The sequence below is a fragment of the Osmia bicornis genome, chromosome 4, assembly GCF_907164935.1.
Source record: "Osmia bicornis bicornis chromosome 4, iOsmBic2.1, whole genome shotgun sequence".
Classification (NCBI taxonomy): domain Eukaryota; kingdom Metazoa; phylum Arthropoda; class Insecta; order Hymenoptera; family Megachilidae; genus Osmia; species Osmia bicornis.
The window spans coordinates 11,127,250-11,151,530 of NC_060219.1; the positions used below are offsets into that span (position 1 = coordinate 11,127,250).

Genomic DNA, 24,281 nt, shown 5'->3' on the forward strand with positions numbered 1-24,281 from the left:
CGTAAAGACAAATTGAAATCAATTTTTTATATTTGATAGTGTTTTGAATATTCTAAGCAGCCAACAGATAAATTTAATTGCAATTGAATCGAAAGTACTAATTAACAGCAATCGCCGTCCAATTATAATTATCATGGCGACTTCAATGAAATGTAATTTTATAGAATTACACGCGTCTGCAATTGATTGCAATTAATTAATTAATCACAAATACGTCAGAAAATGATAGTTAATCAAAGTGGTCATTATCGTTCGATGAGAACTGTTTTCGATAAAAGCAAATTCTCATAGAAAGTTAAAGGTTTTATTTTCACAAATTGCAAGGTCGAAATCGGTCTCCCAATTTTCATTTCTCTCAAGAATACATACGTTGCGAAACATTTTCACGCCCACGGAATGCGTATACCATAGTTCAAAAGTTTTTTAACGTTTTTAAAAGTATAAAATACCTATTCACGCGATAATAGGAATAAATAAATCGATAGTGCACTAAAGTCCGGATCAAGAGTAAAAAAATCTGTCTCATATAAAAGCATTGGCTGACTTGTTCTCGTATGTCCTCTCTCGGTTCACATTCGTTCAGGCTTTCACCGATTTTCTCTTTTATAGCGAAATTCGATCGAACTCGTAGTATATTACAAACTGACAATATAGGAGAACTGGGTTTCGTGAAATGTTCCCTGGCGAGCCAGTGAAGGGGAACAAAAAAGAAACGAAATGTCAAACGATAACAAGACGATGGTATTACCGTGTCACAGTTTTTGTATCGTTTTCAGTAAACTTGACCCAGATATTTCGAAGAAAATCAATATTCGATAAGATTCGGTACATCATCAACAAAAGAGAAAGTTTTGTTTACCTCTGATTTATGCCAGTCAAGGATGAGGAACTTATGTAATCAAAAAGATACATCATTAATTGTTTTGGGATTATTTTGTATTTTGATAAATGTCAAAGTGGCTTGATTCGAGTTTACAGCTCATAGTTAAATTTAAAATCAAAAGATACGCCACGTTTTTCATTTAAAAAAATGATTCATGAGAGGGAATTGTTCTCAGTAAAATATTATACAAAATATGTAAAAATTTTTACTTAATATGTTTGCCGAGAGGAGGTTTCATATTTTTAGCCTGTAATGTACTTCCGGATGTATGCTATGCAAATGATGGTAAACGAAAGTATCTTATCTTCGTCCTTGATCGACTGCATTTCGTGGCCTGCAAGAGGAGATTGCAGCTTATGTACAGTTTAATCGAGTTTACCTTGTTGGTTTGTTGCAGATTTTCAGTAAACATGGGTGAACTCTCCGAAATACAATCTTTTATAAGGGGAAAACCATCTTTATAACCGGAGGCACCGGTTTGATGGGAAAAGTCCTCGTTGAGAAGTTACTTTACAGTTGTAGTAATTTAAATAAGATTTACCTTTTGGCACGAGCGAAAAGAGGTAATTCTCCCGAAGCTCGTATCACCGAGATGTTTAAATTACCCGTAAGTTACTCGTTTCTATCCCTTCGCCAGCAATTAACAACATTGCGAATATTTCCAAAGTTTCACACTTCTTCCATATTATTTCGAGCAGCTGTTTCAAAGAATACGAAAACAAAAGCCAGAAATGATGAAGAAAGTGATACCATTGAACGGTGACGTTACCACGGATAATTTAGGACTGACCAACGAGCAACTAAAAATGTTAATCAACGAAGTTGACATAGTGTTTCATTGCGCGGCAACGCTCAGGCTAGAGTCCAAGTTGAAGGAAGCTATTGAAATGAACACTGTAAGTTTCAATTGACAATTACAGTCAATTGAAAAATCTTTAACAGCGTAATATTTATTCCTAAGTCTAAAATTTCTAAAATCACTTTGCCTTTCTTTAATTCTCGTTTATTCAATCGCAAAGGTTGTTTTGTTATTAATGAAACACGAGCGAAATGCAAACGATGTTGTTCAAGGTTGGAACGAAACGGATGTTAGATCTTGCGAAAAGGCTGAAGAATCTGAAGGCTTTCGTTCATTTGAGCACTGCTTTCTGTTACGCCGATAAAGAGGAGCTGGACGAGCGAGTTTACGATCCGTCGGAAGATCCACACGACATTATGCGAATGGTTCAATGGCTAGATGAAACTTCCATCGATCAGATCACGCCCAAGTAATTGATTGATTTCTACGGATGAGGGTTTCGTTGTGACGAGTGCCGTTGGTATATCTATACACTTGACCTATCGAACTGTTGTCCTTATTTTCTTACGCTCCTTTGCGTCACGGAAAAGTTGATTAAATTTATATAAAATCCCCTTTTTTTCCAAAAACGGGTAAAAAGTTTCCAAGTGCACAAAAAATTAATAATTATACAAATTTCTTTTAATAACATGGCTCTTTTTATCTCATTAAATACAGATTACTGAAGCTTCATCCAAACACTTACACCTATTCGAAAAGATTGGCGGAAAAGCTGGTGGCGGAAGAGTATCCTAATTTACCGTGCTGCATTGCCAGGCCATCGATCGGTAGAATAATTTATATTTTTGTACTCTCTCATGGTTCGCGCGTTTACACCTAGTTATTAAAAGAAGAAAAATGATACGTTTAGTAACCCCAGCTTGGAGAGAGCCGGTTGCAGGATGGGTGGATAACCTGAACGGACCCGTGGGACTGATGGTGGGCGCAGGAAAGGGTGTCATAAGGTCGATGCACTGCATCGAAACCTACCACGCCGAAGTGATACCAGTCGACTTTGCTATTAACGCTTTAATCGCGATCTCTCATAAAACGGCTACCGATGAAAAGTATCTTTTCTACTGGATTTTATTGTACTATTAATAATCTATCAACGATCTGAAACGTATTAACGTTTTTTCTTTTAGAACGAAGGACATACAGGTATACAATATCACCCAGAATCGTATCATGCCTGTCACTTGGGGCGAGATATTGGACAAAGGTAAAAAAATCGCTTACGAGTATCCGTTCGAGGGTCAGGTTTGGTATCCAGATGGTAGCATACACAGCAACAAATTCGTACACGATCTCATCGTATTCTTCTTTCATATTATACCAGCTTATTTGATTGATTTTCTTATGTTGATATTCCGACAAAAGAGATTGTAAGTTTCATTTCTATTTTTACTTCACGTTTTTTACGAGCATCATTTTATTCGTAAGAAGTACCTTTCATCCTTTAGCATGGTTCGACTACAGAATCGTATATCGACCGGACTGGAGGTTTTGCAATACTTCACCACCAGGGAATGGATCTTCCATAATACAAATTTATTAGTGATGGCCGCCGAGATGAGTCGAAAGGACAAAGAAATTTTTCCAATCAACTTCCTGGCCATCGACGAGGTGGAGTACATGAAGAGTTGTATTTTGGGCGCAAGACAATATTGCATGAAGGAAGATTTGTCCACTTTGCCGAAAGCTCGTAGACATCAAGCAGTGTAAGTGTTTGCAGGTTTGGAAGTATGAAAATAAGTAGACAATATTTTTTTTTCTTTTTGTTACAGGATGTACGTTGTTCATCTGATCGCCCTCTATCTATTCTATTTTGGGATGTCCTGTTTGATTTATAAGAATTTCGAGATCGTAAGAATATGCGTAGATTCTGTGATGGACCAGATGAAATCATTGCCTATTTTAGCCGGGGTTGTTAAAATAATTCATCGCTAACGAGGTCGTGCTCTGGAATGTTGTATCGTAGAAATGTAATGTAAATAGGGTATTTAATATTCAGTAAACGTTTACGAGGATATTAAAAAAATGGAATTTTATTTTTCGACAATTTTGGTGGACATACTCAGTTTCCGGAAGCTTTGGCTTCGGAGTATGTAGGTAGTTAAGGTTTTGTATATTTTTGCCTCTCAAATGGAAACATGTACGTATACGAATAATTTTATAAAAATACAATTTTTTAAGTTGACGCCCTCGAGTATCACGAACGTGTACACTCTTATGTACCCTACGATAATTGAAAGAAGGATCGATAATTGAGAAAATGGAATACAGTGAACTAGTGCCTGACTGATGAATTCAAGTAGAAAAATCAACGAAAAATGCAACAGTTAGTTCCAAATCTTATGATAGGATGGCGCTGAGAAATTTTAGACCCAACTTCTATTCCATTATTGATTTACCCGCAACATATCTCAAGAACACCTTTCTTAAAATAACTCGGTAAAAAAGAAAAAAAATGAATGTTAATTCGATTATCGTGCTCGTTTTTTATTTGAATCTTTAGTTTATCCCCTGATACCTGGATAAACTGAAATTCACTTCGGCTACCTTACACCGTTTAATCATTTTATTGAAATCTTACGAAACGAATCGTGACACATTTCCAATTCAAATTCGCAACAGATTGTACAAGCTCGATAGACGAAGGAAATATATTTAGCCATCAATCGGAAATGTGCGTTGCGTCCTCTCAATTCCACTCACGATTCCAATCATATTAGTAGCACGTATCAATGTATGAGCTCGTATCCACGTTTTGAAAACGACAGCACTCATCATTCTCGTTCGACTGGAATTTCGAGGAAACAACCCTTTAATTAATTAAAGGTAATATCTTCTGTATTAATATCCTTTGAAAGAATTTTTATTTTATTATAACAAGTACCGGTAGCCACAGGTTGTTTCGTGCTGGACAGCGATAGTCGATTATAGCTTTCCAATCGCTACATTGAAAAATAATTACGATTTATCGTAAACCCCGTAAAAGTAATTGAAAATGCTTTTGCAGCCGCTTGCCGATGTACTTGACCTCCGACTTTATTGAAACCTATTGGCTAGAAAACTCGGTTAAAACGAGAGTAGGCATCTTTTATAGCCTCCCTTGAAACGAGCGTTCGTACGAGTTGCGTTATTCCACGCATGTGTACGGGTTGGTAGAGGAATTTCGGTAACGAACGGTCTGGAACAACCAGTTCGCTTTCCTGCATCCGTATGCTGACTATTCGAACAATTTCTTAGTTTCAGGAAACACACGTCACCGATTACGGCGAGCTAATGCAAGCACCCTCCGACACAAGGGTGAGCGAAGAGGAGGGCGAAAGGAGGTGGTGGATACCTGCGCCGATGACGCGTGATACGGTGTACACTATCGTCCACAAGTATTTTTACGCTTCCTTATTCCTGTAAAAAAGTTTCATTCCGTACGATCTACATTAAGTTCACCAAGTTTGTTAATGTTACTATCGGCGCGCAGCAGAAAATAATTTACTACCCGCTTCTACTTTTACTGTTCCATTCGAGGTGTTAATTGATAATCTGATTTACGAGCGAGCGAAGAAAAAGGTACTTTCATTCAGAAATTCACATCATTCATGGCTACTCACACGGTACCGTTGCTTGAAACGGTACCAGGTGTTCGGATATTTCTGAACGATAATGTACATGTGCGATGAACGAGGCAAGTGGCGCCTGCGCTAGTTCTCCAGGATAGCAGGTTCGGGTTAGGGTAGGTTGGTAAGGATGGGAAGGACGGGTAGGGCGGCCAGGACACGGGGGTTGTTCGAGGCGCGAACACGAGCCAGTGCGAAGCTGTCGGTCGCCCGACTCGCGTACACGCTCGTTCCTTTCCTACGACTACCGGTCTCGGGATCACCAATTTCCACGGATCTTTACTGAAAACCTTGGTAAATCGAAGCCACCCTTGAACCAACGAGAGGAAATCGCGGGATGACCGACGAAACGGGCCAACCATGCGATACAACGCGACCGTTCGATTATCCTGGAACGCGTAACGTTTACCAATATTAAAGTTCTCGCGAATTAAATCGGTGGAGTAGGTAAACGAAGAATGGCGCTGGTCGTTACTGTGAAGAACTTTCAAGGATTGAAGTACAGGGGGGACAAGGTCGTGAAGGTTGACTTCCGGGGTAAGTTTCAGACTGAAACGTCGATGACTGAAAGTTACTTTGACATTTTCCCTTAACGTCATAGCAACGCTCGATTCGAATTTGAATATTTTATCCTAATTAGCTACATTTCATATGTATACACATACGCTTTCAAATTTAATAGGAGATGAATATTTTATGCCAAGCTTCTTCAGGGAATAAAAGATGCTTTAAGTAGCTGGGTCGTTAACGGGACGAAAAAACGAAAGCATAAAATATCACTTAAAAAGATTTGAAATTTAATTACCAAAGTAGTTTAACGTGCAAACCAGCATAGGAAAAGTGCTGCGAAGTGCGAATACTTCTGGAAATAAGGTTGCGTCCGAAGTATCGAAAGTTTAAATCAATTACAAGATCGATACTAGGAAATAACCAATGTTGCGTGCAGAATAACGAGCCTTTTCACAACAATTTTCTAATCTAAGTAATCCACCAGTTGAAAAGTTTACTTTCGATTGTAAGGAATTTTTTGTTAATTATCGCGAGGTTAATCAGAGGTATCGATTAAAATTAGTTTTTCTATAAATAAATGCTTTTTCCAGAGCAACGGGTACTTACCGTATTATCGCGTTTAATTTACAAGCGGTTTTCACGACATTTAATCTTTAGAACGTTATTATGGTCTGTGAAATTCACACTGAATCGGAATCGGGTAACTTTTATTCCTTTAACTAATTATATCGCTAACCACAAACTGTTGAGCACTGTTGATATCGTAGCGCTGTCTAGGTTGAACTAATTACAACACACCACTATATTTAATACCCACCCACGCAAGCCTGTTATCTGTATTTGCATTTCCAGCAACCGTTCCAGCAAGAACATATAAAATCCCATCTCTTTTTGTTAAATAAATAAAATTTTTTTTTTTACTCTCCTCTATAAATCCACTTTAATACTGGCAAGAGTGGAAATGGCCATTCTACACTTCTATCGACTGCAATGGTGGAAACGAACATGTGCGGATGTTGACGAGTAACGCTATAAAAACGTAACCGTAACTGTGGAGAGGAAAAAAGGCGGATATGATAAAGCGATATCGCATGGTACGCGAGAAGAAGTGTATACGGTTTGCATAATTCCTTCAGAAATTGATTTACACTTCAATTGGCGCAGATATCTCGTTCCATCCTCTCGTGGAGATAGCCACGAGTTGATTGACGTTTCGTGGATCGTTAACTTGTTTCCACAGCCCGCTGTGAAACGAGAATGTTTCATTCTGAACGCGATTGATTTTTTCGAGACGAGTCTAGCTGCTCGTCAATTTGCAGCGTTTCGATAAGCAGCTTCGCCTGAAACCGGGGGGAAACAGGCGTTAATCGTTCAATTAGCGGTCGGAAGGGAAATATTGGTAATCCGTTTAGTACACGCGAATTAACGCACGATTTCACGTATACAGGACACGTCAAAATGGATGCGCATTGATAAAAGACAGTTTGCAACTTCCGTAGTGTGCATCTGTTTTTGATGGAACCCGTAAGTATCTGGAGGATACATCTAGGAAACTTGCTGAACATAGGGTTAAATGAGGCAGTCGGTGGTTAGTTGGTCCGGTTATCTCCCGGGACCGTGCAGCAACTTAAAGGTAAATTCGTAGGCGAATTTAACAGGGTTAACGATGAATCGTTAGTCGGTCACCTGCACTCCTGTTGGCTAAACTTTCATTTAATCATGACTGCCCTAGTTCACCGAGTCCTCGAGCTCGCGTGACATCAACTTTTCCGTCGCGAGATTTTCTGCTCGACCCCTTTAAAACCTTTGGGCAGTTTTTTCTCTGATTTCCTAGATTAACGGGTTGATTGTATCATCGTTTTAATTTGCCTATCAAAATAATTACCGCTATTGTTTCTTTACTTTTTTAATCACTCGACCGAAATTCGTTGCCTCGTTTATCGCAACAAAAAAAGATAAAAAGTTATGAAATCGAGCTCGAGGGGTGAATACTTGGAAATTGTCAGGAAATATAGGGGAGCATTAGAAAGGGCAGGGGTTTATTGTTTGTTCGGGTGTGTAAAGTGGGTATAATTTCTCTGTCTAGGTAGACTGATACTTTTGCCTCCTTTGCTCTTTGAGCAAATCTCGTGCACAAAGTGTTCCGCGCTAGAGAGGAGTAAAGCGTGAATTTCTAGGGCAAATGAGACTTTGTAATCCCAACGACAGCTTTAACGTAAATAACATCCTCTGGTAACGAACGCCGAGCCTGGTGTAGGGTCAGAGATTGCGTGCAACGTTTTGTTGCTAACAAGAAAAATAGTGAACGCGTGTTTGCGTGGGAAACTTTAGCCTCTGTTGAGCTTCGTTGGAAATGGAAGCTCGACTGGATGAAAAGTTAAACGAAGTAGTAAATGTCCGCTTTTAAGTCATTCATTAATAAGGAATACGGAGAACGCGACTTGAAGATTTCCTCTGTCAAAGAGCTGGGAGTGGATCAAAAGAGAATACTTAACAATTTGACGACCTGCGTTATTTCAATTATTCCATGCTCGCGAACCTTTTATTATACCTATAGAAAAATCTGACCTGTGCAGCCATATTTTTGTTAAAAAGTAGGGCATCGTAGTTGGCTGTAAATTGATCGCAGGCTGCGCGAGATTAAACAATTTTTATGGAGCATAAAAGTTCTTTCATAAAATCTCAATGATTTAAGTTACTACTTATAGTTAGATGAGAATAATTAAAAGCACAGATCGTTTTTCACGGGTGTATCTATATTATAAGTAGCTACTTAAAAAAGTATGTAGATCGAACGCGAATTTATTTTGTGAATTTACCTTGAAAATTTTCGACCACCATTTACGAAATAATCAGCGTACAACGAATCGTAACAACGTGAAAGCTTTCCATGGCTGGCTGTCAGGAATTCTAAAATGTTTTTAGCTTGCACTGAAGTACCTTTTTGAAAATCCTATTTTCCTTTTCCCCTGGCTTTTACGTGCATCCAGTACTTATCGTGAAACGAACGCTCCTTTACATTCTTTGCTTCTTATGCTAAGGTTCGCGGTTTTTTCGCATATTATTCGGCAAATTTATTCATCGAAAAAACTCGAATCGATCCTAGGATAAAAATAACAATGTTTTCCTTTACAGGTGTTTCTCATTACTCGAAATGTTTGGAAGAAAACGGAGATCACATCGCGGTGGAGGAGGTAAGATTTAGTACGAATCTTTCTATAGCGTTTATAAATCCCTTTACACTTTTTATGCGGACGCTCATTAACGAATCAAATACGCTGCTCGTTTAAACTCATTCAAGTACTTTGCAACTCTGTTTGAAAACGAAAAAAAAAATTTTTAATTGGTTATATCACAGAAATGTTTTACACGATTTTTATCACAAAATGTACAGTGACCAGATTCTGAAAAAGTCAGTAGCAGTGCTTTTTTATTCAAAAGCAATTTAGCTTTTCGAATAATGAAAATTTGTTCGAAAACGATGAAAACGCATTACGTTTTCATTCGAACCGGGCAAGTCTCCGGAACAACCTGCTTCCTTTCATTATTCATACAAATTTTGTGCACGTTTGCAATATTATATACTGGCGTGCTCGAATCAGAGACCGAACGGTATTCATTTTACACAGTCATAACAGGCTCTAGATGAATATATTTGCATCGAGTTCTACGTTTGTATTTGGAAACTCTCGTGGAGCTGAAATTTTCGTTGCAAGAGGCAAACGAACAGACTAAATTGCACGGCTGAGCAATGAATATCTTGTATATCAGCCGCTTATCTTGACCCACTTTTTCTTCCTCGATTAAAAAGTTGTTTACGAAAACGTTTTTGCGATTTAATGCTCTTTATATAAGGTAAATACTCATGTGAAGCTAGTTTTGCTTTATTTTTAGCGCTCGCATGTCTCTTTTTTAAACCGAAACTGGCTACGAAATATACGAAAAGCGTATTAAATGTATTCCTTGAATAAATTTCCTAATTTAACAGACGCGGTATGCTTCGGACACGTAGGTTTCTCGTTAATCATCCCGTTGGCTTCAGTGAAAACGTGACACGGCACGGTTTAATACGAATTATTAACCCTTTTCGGTCGATTACCCGCGTTGATTGCGCTCGTAGACAATTCGATCGAGGAAAAGAAAAAACTGCGTGATAAGAGGATCGATTCAAAAACGGGTCACTATGAGCTCTATCTAAAAACATTACGACTACGTAATTTATCATAACATATCGAGCAATAAACGACTGCTCCGCTTACAAATTGCTAGCCAGGAGTTGTACGAAAGGAAAGCGGAAAATTAGCGGTGACCTAGTTATCAAGTCGATCGAGACGAAAACCGATTTTGAGTAGTTTTAGAGCTGGTATCTTAACTACCTCGACGATCGCCGGCTCCATATATCACTCAAGTTTCAAAGCTATTTCACACGATCCGAACTGAGTGACGTAAAATCAGCGATCCATTATGTTGCCCCGGTATACGGTTAACGCTTTCGAATATCCCTCGATTATGCTTCTGATTGCTCGTGACATAACGCGTCGACGAACGATCAACGTAAGCTTAAATCTTGAATTAAGTTACCCTTTCTCTCTCCCGAAGTTTCAATTCTTGTTGCAGAGTTTCATCTGGAATTTGGGCAGACCGGTCGACGAAGCGGAAGTACTGCAATTGACAGTGGTTTCGCGAGGAGTTCTCCGAAACGAGAAGGTGCTCGCAAAGTACGGCTTGGTTCTGCAAACTGTCGCGAGAGAAGGACGAATCGTTATCACCGATTCCTTGGTAGACCTCAATAACAAACCTCTTCCGGTACGTTGAAAGCTCTATCTGCTTCCACGTTTAATTCCGTTCTGTGTTAATTCGAGTATCACGCTCTGGATACTTGACTTCTCCCCTTAATTTATAAACGAATAAAATTCCGTAGGCTGTCGTTTGCTTCGAAATTCGATACAACCCTCCCGATGGAAGCTGCAGCCCGTCGGAAATAATGGAGCCGTCCGAAATAATGGAGGACGAGCAACAGATGTTGATAGACATCGAACAGAATATCGCGAATCTCGAGAAATGCCTCGACCAAGCCAACAGCGGTTCTGGCAGCGGTAAGAGGAAGGGTTCTTGGCACAGCCCCGAGAAAAGCTCCAGAAGGGGTTTCCTACAGAGGGGTAGTTCGTTGTCGGCTGCCGAGAAATCGCCGGAACGTAAGAGGTGAGACACATTTTCGATAATTCGATACGGCTTCTCGGATTTCTTACGTATTTACCTTCCTAGTATCCAGCTTCCTATTATTTCTTCTCGAGAAATTGGAAACCTCCGACGGAAGCCGTTAAGATAGAGATACTGTTTCTTTTTAATATTTGATACCCTCTTTCGACCCTAAAATTTCGGATCGTTTTTAATTCCGACAATTTAAACTCGCTCTGTTCGAACAGTAGAAGCTCTACGTTGAAGAGTATGCGGTCTTTCATGAAGCTGGGTAAGCAAAGACCACCGCGAACTCGATCTTGCGACAGCGGCTCGGACACCAGGGAATTGCTCGATAGAAGAGACTCGAGTTGCGCAACATCCAACGAACCTTCCAGGGCAAACTCGATGACTTCTTTGGAATCGAACGCGTCCGACTACGATAGCCAGGTCAGCGCGAATCCGTCGGAACCGCAGGAGGCGATTGCCAGGCCCGCGAAGAAACCAAAACCGAAGGTTCGAGCAAAGTACTCTCCTCCTAATTTTCGTCTCCTTTCTTTTTCTTTCGCGATCGATAGTTGCCGATCGTCGGTTTATCGCACGGCTCTTATTTTTCTCTTTCATCACAGCTTTTCATGGTAGGGTGGAAGTGACGTTAACGAACGGTCGCGTCGCTCGTTAATTCATTCCGCGTCAGGGTGTCTCAAGGGGCTCGAGTGCAAATAAAACGAAGTGCATTGAAAAGGGTGGCATCGTTTCCCGACAGGAAAAGAAAGGAAATAAGCAAATTGCGGGACCAATTGAGTAACAGGTCTTGCATAAGAATTAACTCGGTCGTGTTCGAATCGATAGACTTTTCTAAGGCGAACTTTTTTAGAAACCAGCGCACAACGTCGATGTGTTCGTTTATCTTTTACAGACCACCGACACGGGACAAACCGCGTTGAAGGCGCAAGATTATCAAGTTTGCATCACCATTATCGAAGCTAGACAATTGGCGGGTCTGAACATGGATCCTGTGGTTTGCGTGCAAATAGGTGATCAACGAAAGTACACCAGCGTCAAAGAATCTACAAATTGTCCGTATTACAACGAGGTGAGATTCGCTTTCACATCCATAAAGTAACAAATTGATCAATTGAATTGAACGACCGCGTCCTTAATAATCGTAATTGAAATCTGCTGCACTCGATACGTATCCCACTTTGTCACAAAGTACATCTCTTTGATTTTCAGTACTTTGTCTTCGATTTTCACATGCCGCCTGTAATGCTGTTCGACAAGATCATCACCCTATCGGTAAGTCGATCCTTTGAATCTTCTCGATTCTATAGAGCTGCTATTTTAGATAAGTTAGGATGCTGATACTTGTCGAGAAAATAATGTAGATAATGTGCTGTGATTAAATCGCAAACCGCTAATCGCGCTTGCCTTTTATACAGAACACGGGATCACGGTTTTCGGTGATCGAAAATCGATGGAATTCGCTTTGTAAAGTTTTCGATGCACAGCAATTTTTAGAATTTTCGATACCTGTAGCCCAGCTGTTTGGGAACAGGTAGCTCCTAAGCTGAAAAGAGAAGTTTACGTGTTCGATGTTAACAGACGAGACGGATAAAAATTATTTGAAGTGAACAAGTTCTACTGATACGCAGGTGCAGCAATCGCGGAATCTCTTACGCGCTAATCTAACCCTGGGCATCTTTAAATTAGACATCGCGACTGTATGGGCACAACCAGGTACAATTTTTCAAACGTCCGAAAGGAACTCCAAAGACTACATTCCTGATCATTAATAACTGTCTCTCACTGTTTATCGAGCCCATGACAAAAGATCAAGAATCCAAGGAAGCGTACAAGATATACAGGTTGTCTCGTAAATCTGAATTTCGTTTCAATAATATAATATAGTTTCCCAATTTTTCGCTCCTCTATATTACGAAACACCCTGTGTAAATTTTACGCTAATCATCCGTCATGAACAACGTTAGAAATGTTGATTCAACAGGCAATCAATTGACTTTTATCATCGTGCATGTTCTTTATCCGATCAGCGATCTTTCTCCTTCTCATTTAGGACACGAAACATTACGAATCTGGTTCCCTTCGTTATCTTACCATCTCTAGACGAAGGAAAACGAAAAGGAGCACGGAAACCACCTGCTGGAGAACCAACATCAAAACGTGGCATCTCATTTTTTAATCTCGCATGCGTCTTCCGATATTTTCACACGCATATCGCTTAAGGTTTCCAAGTCATGCCGCTTCTGTAGCTTGGAATCACGATTCGCTTTTCTCGTAGAAGAATTTCAAATTAAATGTAAGTATATCTCGAAAGGACTGATCGGAAGCGGATGACTGCTGGGTTGCACCTTTGTCTCGCATATTCATAAATCTTCTTCTGTAAATGGTGTCGCGATACGTTTCCTCGCTTCGAACTCTCTTGTCTCTTTTCGTGTTACCGTGTTGTCGGAGGATTTTCAGCTTGATTCTCGTAATAACGCTCGCGTTTCGCTCCGTAGATCACCAATTTTACCATAAATGGGCGCTGCTGACGGATCCGGACGACGTGGCCGGCGGTCCAAAGGGTTATTTAAAGTGCGACATAAGCGTGATCGGGAAAGGCGACACCGTGAAAATTCCGCCAAAGAGCGAGAAAGACGAGGACGATATCGAGGGGAATCTTCTGCTTCCGGACGGTGTGCCTATCGAGAGACAAAGGGCAAAGTTTATCGTAAAGGTGTACAGGGCCGATGGGCTGCCGAAGATGAACAGCAGCATCATGGCGAACGTGAAGAAAGCCTTTACAGGGGAAATCAAGGATCTCGTCGATCCTTACGTTCAAGTGTCCTTCGCTGGATTGACGGTAAGATCAATCGAATTCGATTCCGTTTATTCCGACAACTAGCCCCTTTGCTCTTGAAATATTGCGACGCTTTATTTACAAGTCTAAGGAAAAGTTTTCGCAACGATAACTTAATTCGAATCGTATACGTTGGCTGTACGTGACAAGTGATCATTGTACTTTTTGATGGCACATAAAATGAAAACTTACGGTTGTCGCACATTTATGTCACCGGTCTCTCATGAGAAATCTCGAGTATTTGCTTAGGCGAGGCTAAGATTTATTTTATCGATTCGACGCGTGTACTTTTAAAAAGATTTCCCGTCTACTCAACGGTCGTAAACGAATTGGCTTAACTTTCAAAATAAACGAATCGTTCCTCGCGAATAAACATAGTTCGCAAATTGACAAAGTTTTAAACAAGTTCCTTACGCGATCCAGGGCAAAACAAGCGTTAAACGGCACAGTTACGCGCCAGTTTGGAACGAGCAAATCGTTTTCTCGGAAATGTTCCCACCCCTTTGTCAAAGGATTAAAATCCAGCTGTGCGACAACGATCCGGTACACGCTACAGTGATCGGTACTCATTTCGTCGATTTGAAACAAATCAGCAACGACGGGGAGAAAGGTTTTCTACCCACATTCGGACCGGCGTTCATTCACTTTTATGGAAGCATCCGAGATTATAGTCTCATCGATCAACATTCAACCCTGAACGTTGGACTGGGCGAAGGAATCTCTTACAGAGCAAGGTATTTGCTCGGTTTTGTGTATTTATGAATTATGTCTTTTACTTCTTTTCGCCAGAAAATTAAAGATGAAATGAAATTTCGAAGGTCTCAATTTCGAATAAATTGATTCTGTTATTTCAGATTACTAATAGCAATCAGAACGGAAATAAGCGACAACATCGAAATAGCTCAGTCGGAGGTTGAAGTCGAGCCTACGGTGCCCATCAATGAATTAGCTTACGCAAGGAACGAAGAATTCTTCCTGTTCGCCACGATAATGGACGCCACGATGATCGATAAGAAGCTCGGAGATAAACCGATGTACTTCGAGTTATCCATAGGAAACGCGGGCAACGCTTTGGATGGTCACAACGAAAGCTCCAAAGTAAGCAATAGGGAAACTAAGGGGCGGGAAGGGTTGGAAGGTACGAATTATCGATGAATAAACCGAACCGCGTGACCGATTGACCGAATAACCGAAGAACGATGAATAATTAAAACAAAGTTTATTTTGTTAACTTTGTTTTTCTCTTACAATCAATTACGATAAACTCGTTTTCTCTTAATTACGATAAAAGTTGGAAATTGGAAATAATGAATTTGTCGGTGACAGATGTGCGAGCTGGGACCAAAAAGTGGAACCAGCGGAGACCAAGAAGAATTGCAGGAAGTGTTGAGCGGATCATGGCAGAGCACCACTCCAGCTTCCAAACCGATGACACACGATAAAATTTATTATTTCTTACCCTACTGGGACGACAAACCTTGTCTCCACGTTAGGAGCATCTGGCCTGACTACAGGCGTAGAATGTACAACAGTAATATCATTGGTAAAATTGCTGACAAACTGGTAAGTCAAAGAAAGAAATTATTTCATCGCCAGTTGATCGAATCTAATTTACAATCACCATCCGGTTTTCGATCTCCATCAGGAAGAAGGATTGTCAGAGACGCAGTTGCACGTGGACGATTGCTCCGGTGAGAAAATATTAAAGTCCACCCTGGAGGAATTGAGCAGCAATTGCAATCGATACGTGAGTATCAGCAAATCAAGCCTCACTGGACCGGGGGTTGGAAAAACGAAGCTCGATAAAGAAAGAACGAAGCTGTGTCAAAGGGAACTGGAGAATATTGGAATCATGTCGAGGAATCTCAAAGCGGTGGTCACTAAAAGTAGCTTCAAGGAAAGATTGAAGACTGCTCAGGGTTACCTGCAGAAATTAAAGTTTCTTCTCGAGGATGTGAGTATCGGACTCTGTCGAAAATAAAAGGGCTCTTTCATTCTGGGTTTATTAGTTACGTATTTTTATATTTTAAAACGCTTTGATCCTTCCGTATTAAAAGGTAGTCACTTTTCAGCCTCAAGATTCTTTGCCGGATGTTTTTGTTTGGGTGATCAGTTCCGGAAGAAGGGTGGCTTATCAAAGAATACCTGGGAGAGATTTGATCTACTCTATCGTCGACGAGGAGTGCGGCAAGTCTTGCGGCAAAGTGCAAACGATGTTTCTCAAAGTATGTCAGTTTCGATTTTTAGCGACTAAATGTCTAGCCGCTTACCAACGTCGTTAGCCTATGACCTGTCATCTACTTTCTCTTAATCCCCTTAATTTCTTTACTCTCTAATCACTCCCCTCTCTCTGCTCGTTACATCTCTCTTACTTCGCTTTCAAATAACCGGATGAACTTTACCTCGCTATTTTTTTCTACCACCTGTTGTACTTTGACCCTTTAAATCCGCTTTCTCTCTTCCCTCTTCTATCCGTCTATTTACCTATCTAATTTTATTTACACCTCGTTCACGAGTGCTTCTAAGATCGTAATAGCGTTGTAATTGACGTAGCGTATCGGCAGCTTCCAGGTAAAAAGAGATTCGGGCCTTCCGGCTGGGCGATACAAACGAAATTGCAAATTTACATGTGGATGGGTATCTTGAAGCACAAAAAGTACTTTATCCAAGGTTTACCAAAGGGATACGAGATCAGTCACGAGGTGAAAAACGTGGACCGACCTCGTGCTCTACCGCCTACCATTATTCATTACGTCGAGAAACACGTAGGTGGCCGATTTTTCTTCGGTAACGAATAGAAACAAGTTTCATAGGACTAAATTTGTTTGTAATAATTATATCGAGTAGAAGTTCGAGTTAAGAGCGCATATGTATCAAGCCCGATCTTTGATCGGCAGCGATGCATCCGGTCTTTCCGATCCATTCGCTAGAGTAATATGCGGCGAGTTTTGCAAGTCTACGCAAGTGATCGACGAAACTTTGAGCCCCACCTGGGACGAGCTTCTACTTTTCGACGACATTTTGATCTACGGCACTGCCGAAGAGATAAAAAAGGATCCACCATCGATCGTCATCGAGATCTTCGATCAGGATAAAGTGGTACGTCCGAAAGATCGTAGAATTTCATTTTATTTTCCAAGTTCTGCCTATTCTTCTATTTAGTCGTCCCGATACAAGTTTACAGATATTAAACGCATCGATTTTTATCTTCTTCTGATTCTCTTTTTACAGAGTCATTTTGTTACTATGGACATAACACTGCATGAGGACTCTGCTTTAACAGTTTGTATACAATATATACGACATTCATACGGTATCGAATCACACGATTCACTACATGCCACACAACTCGATCACCATAGGTAACACGTATACGCACGAAACATGCTGTCAACTTATTCTTTTTTTGGTATCGAACAGTGTATCATTGCGTAGGCGTTTAGTGGAGGGGGAAGTCTCCCCGGGCACCCTTAGTTCGGGCGACCGCTAGGTGGCAGCGGGATTGAACCCGTTCTCGCTAGCGGTCCCCCGGCATGCGATTATAGGCGCCTGGGGCAGACGATCCCGAAACGAAACGTTATTATTTAAATTTATTGTTTCACAACATATCCGTCATCTATTAGCAAGGACGTACATGATTTGAAAAGAATCTTTTTTCGATAATTGGTGAAAATTGTTAAAAGATTGCAAGACGAACCGGTGACGTTTCAGGGAAAATCAGAGTACATAGGACGAGCTGTCGCGCGACCTCACGTAAAACTCGCCTCGGAATCTTACACTCCACCAGAATTTCCACCGTCGTTGGAATGGTACGACGTGAGCAGAGGTGCGGCAAGAGCTGGCGAGCTCCTCGCTGTTTTCGAATTGCTCGAATATCCTTCAACGAAGGATTACGGTTTTCCAACGTTACCAGACCCGAAGGAAAGATTGCCGCAAACGACCACCTCTCTCCTGGACCAAGGACCTATGTTTCCGGTACCGGTTGGCATCCGGCCGACCCTATCGAAGTATCGGTAAGTAGCGTCGATGCAGGGGAAAATAATTAACATCCTTCGAGCTATCTGGCTATCTGTCGCAGAATCGAGGTTTTGTTCTGGGGTTTGCGAGACCTGAAGAGGATACACTTGATGACCGTGGACAAGCCTCGCGTGGACGTCGAATGTGCCGGTCACATCCTCTACTCTTCGGTTATAGCGAACGCGAAGAAGAACCCAAACTTCAACACGCCGATCAAATTTTTGGAACTCGAGCTACCGGAACAGGAATTGTATCGTCCGCCGTTAACGATCAGAGCTGTCGACTGTAGAAGCTTCGGACGGTACACTCTGGTCGGCACCCATACGATTAACTCCATTCACAAATACATGTACTGTCCGCAAACGAAGAAGGCCAAGGATGCCGAGGATCGTAAGAAGAATCTCTATCAATTACAGCAATACACGGCAGGTTTCGACACATCGAAAACGAAATATCATCAGAGTTCTCTACCAGAGTCTTTGACAGACGTCGAGTTCAGTAACGGAGACACGACCATTACCTTAGGTTTAGAGCTGGCTTGGCCAACGAAGAGAGACAAGACGGAACAGAACATACGAAAGAAGCAAAGCTTGGTCAACGATCAAAGCACAGGTGATTTCTCGAACTTCGATGACGAGGACGGCTGCCAGGACTGGTGGACGAAGTACTTCGCCTCGGTCGAGGCGATGATAGAAGAGAACAAAGAACTCCGTAAGGAGAAACCAATGTTCCCTGCCCAATCAAACGGCACCGTGCCGATGTATTTGGAGGAGAATTACTCTCAAGCTCAAATGAACCTCTCGGGTGAGAGGAGTCCCGGCGTTGCCACGAAGAAACTGTTCGGCCTAAAATCCACCGCGAACGCGGCGAGGTTCGTCTCGAAGATCAGTCCGAAGCAAACGTATCAGAAATTCCCGAAGACGGCGTTGTTGAAAATTTATCCGAACGAATTGGAGGCTCAGCCACAATTCGAACAATTCAAGGAATGGTTGCACACGTTCGAGTTGTATCGAGGAAAGAAAACCGGCGACGAGCCCGAAGACGAGTCCAGGATAGTTGGAAGCTTCAAGGGTGCTTTGAAGGTTTACAAATGGCCTCTTCCCAGGGACTTGATTGATCATACGGTGATGGGATTCGATCCCCAGTACGGTTTCTTTCAAGGTGTACCATCGAACGAACCGATCCACGTCCTGGTGCGAGTCTACATCGTCAAAGCTAACGATCTTCATCCTTGCGACTTGAACGGCAAGGCAGATCCTTACGTTGTTCTACAATTGGGCGGCAAAAGAATCAGCGACAAGGAACATTACGTCTCGAAACAACTTAATCCTGTATTTGGCAAGTACGTACCGATCGATCTTTCGATACCCGAGGACGTAATATCTTTATCCTGTCATTTATTTCCAAGGTGTTTCGAGGTAGAAGCAACCTTTCCCCAGGACTCGTTGCTAACCGTTCAAGTCTTAGACTGGGACTTGGTCGGTGCAGACGACATGATCGGTGAAACGAAGATCGATTTGGAGAACCGATTCTACAGCAGGCACCGTGCCACCTGCGGTTTAGCCAAGAAATACGACGAGTGAGTTTCCAACTTGGAACGTTTACCTGATAAATTAATCTACGTTCCTGCTATGGAAACATTTCGTACGATTCGAAAGATATCGTTCCGGAGATCCGACATAGTTATTGAAATTGAAGTATTCCAGATCCGGTTACAACAAGTGGAGAGACGCGATGAAGCCGACCCAAATTTTGTCGAAATTATGTAAAGAGGGAAAGGTTGATGGACCGGTGTATTCGCACGGGAAAGTAACTATAGGAAGAAAGACGTTTTCCTTGTCGAACGAAGAAATGGAATTCTATGTTCACACGAAAGGTAAGAAAGATCCAAACCTCGTCCCAGTTCGTTTCCTATTTTTCTTTCGCTACTCTGTTAGGCATTGAAGAACAGCTCGCATTGGCGGTTCTTCATCAGTGGCATAATTTCCCGAGATTTGGTTGCGCCTTGGTACCGGAGCACGTGGAAACGCGTCCTCTTTATAATCCAGAGAAGCCTGGTATCGAGCAAGGGAAGTTGGAAATGTGGGTCGACATGTTCCCCATGGACATGCCTTCGCCAGGTGCGTCGATCGATATTTCACCGAGAAAACCAAAGAGTTACGAGCTTAGGATCATTATTTGGAACACCGATGATGTTGTACTGGAGGACGATGCCTTCTTCACCGGGGAAAAGATGAGCGATATTTACGTGAAAGGGTATTGCGCTTGATAATTTTGCTAATGATCAATTAATTTAATCGCTGAAGATGATGTACCTATTCCTGGTTAATTCGCTAGGTGGTTGAAAGGTCCAGAGGACTGTCAGTCGACGGATATTCACTATCGATCCTTAACCGGAGAAGGAAATTTTAATTGGCGTTTCATATTTCCGTTCGATTATTTGGTGGCTGAGGAAAAGATTGTCATCAATCGAAAGGAGAGCCTCTTCAGCTGGGACGAGACCGAATGCAAGATTCCAGCTCGTTTAGAATTACAAGTAATTAAATCTTGTACTTTACGCTTCAATTTCAGCATCGTACACTTTTGTAATCGTCGCCTTTAAGGTCTGGGACGCGGATCATTTTTCTGCTGATGATTTTCTCGGTGCTATCACCCTTGACTTAAATCGGTTTCCTCGGGGTGCAAAGAACAGCAAACTCTGCACGTTGAGTATGTTGAAAACAGACGGTACTGTGCCAACGGTAAATATTTTCAAGCAAAAACGGATAAAGGGCTGGTGGCCGTTTTATGTGAAGAAGGAGAACGAAGACATGGAATTAACGGTAGGTTTTTAATTCCGTTCGATCCTGGAACATGAATAATTAAAAAATTTCTAAATACCAGGGTAAAGTAGAAGCTGAAATTCATTTGTTAACGAAAGAAGAAGCTGAAAAGAATCCAGCTGGCTATGGTAGAAACGAACCGGATCCGCTGGACAAACCGAAGTAAGAATAATATCCAAAAATATAATATAAATTCGTATAATTCAATTTCAGAATTTCTTTGTCTTCGACGTTTATCCTGAGGGCATCGATGATTTTTATGACAAGAATTACTTGATTTTTCTTCCTTGTTTCAGGCGTCCCGATGCGTCTTTCATGTGGTTTTTGAATCCCTTGAAATCCATCAAATATATTGTATGGCACAATTACAAGTGGGCAATTTTGAAAGCGTTCGTAACAATCGGATTAATAGCACTCGTATTATTGTTCTTCTACGCGATACCTGGTTACTCTGTTAAAAAGTTATTGGGAGCTTAAATACGACTTGCAAGTTTCAGTCGTAGGTATGACCGTGATATTTTTGATAAGAGATACAAAATTTGATGTGTCTGTATTCGCAGTTTTATTTTTTAAGCATAGACTCGAATGTTGAAGAAAATAGTTTTCTCATCTGCTAATAGATTCGTATTAACAATCGCTTTAATATCGCATGTTACAGGTATACATAAACGTATATAGCATATTTTTTCAAGATTTAACATTTATCCGCTTTGCACTGCATTTATCACATAAATTTGATAGGCCTTAATAGTTCGATTATCCTGTATCTCTATTATTTTAGATCGCTCGAAAAATGTTCTCTCTTTTCAAGGAATTTTGAATAGCGCAATAAAAAAGAAATGGTTGTTCTTGTACAACAACTAAATTTAATAAATTATTGCTGTATAGTGGACCAACGAAACAATGGCAGAAGCAAAGGTGTATATAAACAGCAGTACAATAAATAATTAGAAAATATTAGATGCAGAACAATAATGCGTGTAATATATATATATAACGTTTTTACTTATGAAACATTTCGTTATAAATATTATACTCTACCTTGTTGTAAATAGATAGCCTAACGTAAGTAACATGTACTCAAAAATTAATAAAATATATATTTAAGAGTAATCGATAACCAGTCGATTCCTCGATCAATACGCAGACAGTGCTTCAAATTTATTAACAACGCGTGGAATTTCTGATTCTTCGCTCGATGTATCATCAGAATTATCAGATTCCTCTTCTTTCTGTTGTTTCTCATTTTCTAAATTTTCTTCCTCGTCGACTTCATCTTCAGATGACGAATATACCTTTCCCGTGTCGGCAGGATCTTCTCCTTTATTTCTAGCTTGAATCCACCTTACTATTTCAACTTCTGGATGTTGCTCCCATTTTTCTGGAAAATTGTACGTGTTACAAAGCACGAAAAAATGTAAATTAATTTACAAAGGTAACAATTACCTTTGTTATCGACCCACTGTGGTGGATATACGTATATACAAATTTTGCCTTCAAGCGCCATTCTCAATATTGAATTAGCTGCTCTGTAACTATCCAATCTACCGGTTCGTGCAGTTACGAAATTCCGTTTTAAGGCCCAGCCATCGCAAACGTCGACGGCGGACCACGTATCATCGTTCTCCGGGTGTTGTATGCTCAGTAACTTTGGTACATCTATTCGTTCGGCTAGAAATTTAACTGTTGTATACGGTTCTCTAACTTGAGCAATCGGAAAGCAACCCATTAATATTTGTAATTGTTTCGGTACCGTTGATGGAAACACCAGTCCTGGACAATCGCAGAGACAAACAGTTTTCGTAAGAAATATAGTTTGAAAATGTTTAGTATGTCCAGGTGTTCGCGATACGCTTACAACCTTTTTCCCTGCAAAAATCGTTGTTGATCAATAATTGATCGTTCGACATTTCTTCGCATTTCGATGAAATATCAATGTTTACCCATTAATGCATTCATCAAAGATGATTTTCCAACATTTGGAGTTCCAATACATCCGATAGTTAAAACCCCGTTTTTATAACGTTCGTGTTCAAAGTAACTTGTATCTTCCTTTTCAATTGTTACGCTATCTTTATGACTAACGTCGTCTAAATCAAATTCCATTTGCATTTCTTCCTGAATTTTATTCTGCCAAGAAGTCAAATCTACGTTATCTCCGACAATCTGTTTGCAAGTATCCAGTAATTTTTGTGCCCCTTCTGCAGCCATCCTTAATTTTCCTTTTCTACGTCTTTGCTTTAATCCTTCCGTTTCGCTTACGTTCCCGCGTAAATTGTAAGTAGGATACGATGTGAACATCAAAATATGCAATTTAGGATACATTTTACTAAAATATTCTTTCCATGCTACCACTAAGGCTGGAGGAGCTAGATCAACTTTGTTTAATACCAAGATCATATCTTTCTTCAATTCATTTGTTATGTGACGATATAAATATGGAGGAAACATTAACACGGTATACCTGATGTCAACAATAATTAACAGAACATCAGACATTTCTAAGACTCTCCATAATTGTCTCCAAGTTTCTAAATTTAGTTCAAAGTAACTGATGGAGTTCAACTTTATCATATCTTTTACATATTCCTAAAAACAAGAACTTATTAGAACTAATAGCAAAGCTATATGTAAATAGACCTAAGTGAGATTTACAATTGCTTACAGTAAAATACTTTTGCTCTCTCATTTCTAACTGTGCTTTTGACATGCTAAAATCCCATGGTGGTCTTTTGGGAATATCAATTTCTGGTGGAAAATAATCATCAGAAACCTCTTGGTCTTTAAGAGATAAAGGTTCAATACTCTGTCTAGCTTGTTCCCTTCGTTTCATTAATTCCTCTTTGCTCTCTTGAAAGAACTGTAAGGCATATCTGTTTTTGGAAGAATTGTCATCTTTTGGTTGTTTGTTGATCTTTTGTATGCTACAGAATTCCAAGTTATCGCCATAATTTGCTCTCTGTTCATTATCTCTGGTATGACTTCCAGCTCCTGATTATAACATATAATTAGTTTTTTCACATATTTATTGCATACAATTCATTGTTTATTATTACAACATACGTACCGAACAAAGTGGAAGTCTGTCGCTGTTTTTTAGCTTGCAATTGTTGTTTTTTTGCTTTACCGCTAAATGGTTTTTTCCTTGTTCCTTGTGGCATTTTTTTTTGGTTATCTTAACCTCATAAATTTGATAAAATCTTTCCAGGGAAAGATTTCTGTATTCAATGAGAAATCTGTAATCACTGATCTTAGTTGAATGCAATAACTGAGGTAGCGCTTGAATCAGTTTCTGTTCAACCTAATTTTCGATGAAACGTTAACTGTTTTACCAACGCGGAATTCGAAGTTCGGCCTCGATACTCGCATCGTCTTAATCTTTTTACATTAACTTCGACTTTTGTTGCCAGATAGCGTTATAGGTACCGTTTTCAAATTGCGTATCGATATAAAATGAAAAAAACATTAATTATATATTATAAATGAAAGTAATCTTTAAGTAGGATGGTGTACGGGATTCAGTGACAAAATAAAATATAACTGTGAT

The 24,281-nt window shown here is 40.3% G+C and overlaps 3 protein-coding genes across 6 annotated transcripts; 2 read left to right on the forward strand and 1 right to left on the reverse strand.

Moving 5' to 3' along the window:
* The first annotated feature begins 1,293 nt into the window (after nucleotides 1–1,293).
* On the forward strand, nucleotides 1,294–3,921 carry LOC114881272 (putative fatty acyl-CoA reductase CG5065). The gene is given in 9 exon segments (XM_029198011.2): nucleotides 1,294–1,315; nucleotides 1,318–1,490; nucleotides 1,582–1,779; nucleotides 1,955–2,151; nucleotides 2,400–2,509; nucleotides 2,593–2,788; nucleotides 2,867–3,106; nucleotides 3,185–3,442; nucleotides 3,509–3,921. Coding segments are annotated over 9 exon segments (1,557 nt in total). The 3' UTR covers nucleotides 3,672–3,921.
* Nucleotides 3,922–5,065: 1,144 nt separating this feature from the next.
* Nucleotides 5,066–21,882, forward strand: LOC114881269 (otoferlin-like). Of its 4 annotated transcripts, XM_046285453.1 has the most exons (26): nucleotides 5,066–5,881; nucleotides 8,990–9,048; nucleotides 10,472–10,660; nucleotides 10,776–11,056; nucleotides 11,281–11,548; nucleotides 11,952–12,128; nucleotides 12,269–12,331; nucleotides 12,688–12,772; nucleotides 13,555–13,898; nucleotides 14,319–14,629; nucleotides 14,750–14,993; nucleotides 15,222–15,458; nucleotides 15,541–15,849; nucleotides 15,968–16,120; nucleotides 16,460–16,660; nucleotides 16,743–16,994; nucleotides 17,127–17,177; nucleotides 17,607–17,908; nucleotides 17,974–19,254; nucleotides 19,321–19,491; nucleotides 19,619–19,788; nucleotides 19,850–20,168; nucleotides 20,250–20,448; nucleotides 20,516–20,734; nucleotides 20,796–20,896; nucleotides 21,031–21,882. In XM_046285453.1, the coding sequence occupies exons 1-26, from the start codon at nucleotides 5,803–5,805 to the stop codon at nucleotides 21,209–21,211; spliced, it is 6,246 nt and encodes a 2,081-aa protein (XP_046141409.1). In that variant the 5' UTR covers nucleotides 5,066–5,802; the 3' UTR covers nucleotides 21,212–21,882. The 4 variants fall into 4 exon arrangements, with proteins under 4 accessions (XP_046141409.1, XP_029053840.1, XP_029053842.1 ...); XM_029198007.2 differs by lacking the exon at nucleotides 17,127–17,177; XM_029198009.2 differs by lacking the exon at nucleotides 17,127–17,177 and having other exon boundaries at nucleotides 16,743–16,991.
* LOC114881271 (guanine nucleotide-binding protein-like 1) lies at nucleotides 21,356–24,107 on the reverse strand. Its single transcript, XM_029198010.2, has 5 exons — nucleotides 23,802–24,107; nucleotides 23,400–23,725; nucleotides 22,678–23,323; nucleotides 22,181–22,603; nucleotides 21,356–22,115 (listed from the first exon to the last, which is right to left on the reverse strand). The coding sequence occupies exons 1-5, from the start codon at nucleotides 23,893–23,895 to the stop codon at nucleotides 21,871–21,873; spliced, it is 1,734 nt and encodes a 577-aa protein (XP_029053843.1). The 5' UTR covers nucleotides 23,896–24,107; the 3' UTR covers nucleotides 21,356–21,870.
* Between the last annotated feature and the right edge of the window lie 174 nt (nucleotides 24,108–24,281).